Below are 3,237 nucleotides of genomic sequence, written 5' to 3' on the forward strand. Positions count from 1 at the left end.
TAGGGAAAGGAACAGTCAAAAAAAGCCTGAGAAGGGGAAGGAAGTAAGGAAAGCTCATTTAATCCATTTACAGTAATTTACAGCCATTGCTTGTGTGTGTAAAAAGGCATAATAATAGATCACAAACAGGAAATTCCTGGCTATTTTACAGATATAAGTACAGAATTTAAATATTCAAGCTTGTGATGAAAAGCGGCAAGGTGGTCGCAGTGTACATGTAAACAAGTAGCTTTGGAAAGTGAATAAAGTCCTTGAGTGTGTTTTCTTTATTAAGAAAAGAACTCTCTTTCATTCCTTCCTGAAACAAGATCACAGGTCAGAGTAAGGTTCATATACAAACATAATTTAAATGGATGTCAGTCTAAAACCACTGACTTAAAAACAGTTTTATCCAGCCTATATGGAAGGGCAGTGTTGAGGTCCCTGTAATAGTAAACATTTTCCATTTCTTTAAAAAAGAAAAGAAAAAGTACTACAATATTTGTAGTACAGTGCAGCATAATCCTTAAATATAAAAATATTTTCTCTTCTGTTGGGATAATAGACCTTGCATCCTGGAAAGAAGTAACAATACTGCTACTGATAGAAGATCTGTTTATATCTTTCAAGTCATGTAAGGCAATTACTGTGTTGGTTTATGATATATGGCTAAAAGAAAAGTCCAGAAAGACACTATCAGTTTTTGTTATGTTTTCCGACTACTCCAGGTATGCTCAGGTGTACTTCTGTGTTCAATTGAGTGTTCAAATGGAGATCTGGAGCCATAAGGAGACCTCTGATCTAGTGGTGATCTAGAGCCACTACTGGAAGCTCTATGGTCCAACTGCCAATCTGAGTGATACCTATAATCCCTGGAAGATTTATGGTGTGTATATTCAGAACTTGACCGATGGTCTGAATGCAACCGATGATCTGAATGAGAACGATGATCAGAATGAGTTCTGTCTTTTAAACTTCCTTCCAAATTTGACCTGTGGTCTCTACTCCTGTAATCATCCAGTTTTCTGTGTTTCTCTCTATCACTATAGTATCTAACAAAAGAGAAATTAGGAATTTTAGTTAAATTAATAATGCTAATTAAATGTTTCCAAATAAAACCTTATTAAAAATAAAATTGCTTTAAAGCATACTTTTAATTGTATACAAATTCAGTGTTTAATCACAAAACTTTGTAAGTGAGATTAAAAATCACTGGAAATATCTCTGCATGCCTTTGGAAAAACTATTCCATTCATTAAACTAAAGTGAAACCATACAAAGCACTCCAGGTAGCATCTAATTCCTCATGCTCATTTTAGATTGGTTGCTACTTTTTATTCTATGCATCATTTGTCTTAATGCATCTTAACTATCTGAAAGTTGGAATTAAGATAACTACATGAATCTAAAATACCCCTGAAATCAGAGCCTTTTATGAACCTGTAAGCAGGAAAAAAAATAAAAACCTCTAAAACAGTCTATGAAATAAATTTGTAAAAGAGAATTTTTATTGGTTGGTGATGCCTATTAAAAGCTTCCTTAATTTGATTACTTATATAGTAAGACTTGATATATAAGTCATTGTGAAATTTACTCCATACATAAATGCGGCAGTTGGCTAAAAAAAATTATGGCAGTTTAATGAAAAGTAATCTCTAAAATGTTTGCCTTTTCAAATAAAATACATCAAACATAATTTAATGGTTTTTGGTTCACAAAAGGTCCTTATTATAAACAATATAAATTGTTATGTAAGTCTGTGAAATTACAAACATTTACCACAACAAATATGGCTTTTCCTTTTCATTGTGTGCCTTTTTCCAATTTTAAGAGCCATTATACAATTGACATGTTTATAATGTGGCTGTGTTTCTCAGAAATTACTGCAGTGAGTACAACTAAAATACAAAAAAACCTACTAATTTCCTTATTTCTGATCTTTACTTTTACTCTTCTCAGTATTTTTGTTTGGCTTACAGTAATGATCACTATAATGAAAATATTCCCTCACCAACAAAGGAGTAAAATATATTGTTATTATATTCCAGTTGTTTACTACTTAAAGGCTTCAAAAAAATACTATATGGAGAAAACTTCCTGATTTCAGGACTATCTCAGATTGCTTTAAGTTTAACCTCAATGAATTGTTTTCACATAAATTAATTATTCACATAAATATTAGTTTTTTTAATGGAATAGAATGTACAATTCACCACCACTTCAGCCACAGTCCATCAATCTTTTATTTTACCTTACTTACTATATTTTGAAGAGTATTTGAGCCAATATTCTCCAAAACCAGCAATAATGAATCCCATGACTTACAGAACTCCCTACACTAAACTTTTTCCTATTGTATACTTTGATCTTACATTTATAATTAAAAATCCATATTTATAGAGAAATTCAGCTCTTAACCAAAAGAACTATATTTCAGTTTTTCTTATTTACAAACAAAACCTTTACCTTACATAAGACTTATTTTGATTACCTGAAGACTGAATTGGCCGATAAAGTCAAATACAGCAAATAAAATAAAGAAGACATCAATAAGCAAAATTTTAAAGCTGTCAAGTTTACCTGCTGTCTTGCTTGTAGTGATCCCAATCACGATGATCTTTACCATTACTAAAAGAAGAATAGGGTCTTTTCCTAGAGTCACTCTTTTTAAAAGAATCTCCCTGATGTCGGTCTTTATGATGATCATGATATTGAGATAAGTGCCTATCAGATGAGTAACTGTCCCTGCTGCTATCATCATGATTTGTATTCTCTTTTAATCTTTCCACATCTGTTAGATAGAAGTGTCCAACTTTTGTTAATGACTTAAAAAAATACATGGTAAACAAAAGTAACTTCACTGCTAGATTATAAGAACTCCTGTTTCAACTCCAACAAAACCAGTTCTCAAATACAGGCAGTTACAGCATTTAGAAATGGCTTTATAAAAGCCACACTAAGGCTTACAAATAGGTTACTTTAATCTGAAATGTGAACAATCACAACCGAAAAGTATAAGGCCCTTTTCCTTCTCAGACTATACTTTTGTGAGTCTTACACAGAAAGAATACATTATTATTCCAAATAATGTTTTTTTAAAAATATGTTCATTTCAACAATTATTCTGTAATTTCTAGAAACTGGTAATAGGTTGATTTATGGGAAAGTTAATAATAAGTTAAAAAGGATTATTAAGATACTAGATACGATATAGTAACATGGGTATATATCATCTAAAACACCCCCCGCCAAACCCCC

The 3,237-nt window shown here is 31.5% G+C and overlaps 1 protein-coding gene across 1 annotated transcript in view; it reads right to left on the reverse strand.

Moving 5' to 3' along the window:
- Window positions 1-43: 43 nt before the first annotated feature.
- Window positions 44-3,237, reverse strand: part of CHD1 (chromodomain helicase DNA binding protein 1) — a 71,997-nt gene continuing 68,803 nt past the window's right edge. The window contains 2 exon segments of the mRNA XM_007469732.1: window positions 44-1,031; window positions 2,560-2,770. Of these exon segments, the coding sequence (XP_007469794.1) occupies window positions 686-1,031; window positions 2,560-2,770 (557 nt within the window). The 3' untranslated portion in view covers window positions 44-685.

This window comes from Lipotes vexillifer, unplaced genomic scaffold (genome assembly GCF_000442215.2).
Source record: "Lipotes vexillifer unplaced genomic scaffold, Lipotes_vexillifer_v1.1 scaffold510, whole genome shotgun sequence".
In the NCBI taxonomy this organism is placed as follows: Eukaryota; Metazoa; Chordata; class Mammalia; order Artiodactyla; family Lipotidae; genus Lipotes; species Lipotes vexillifer.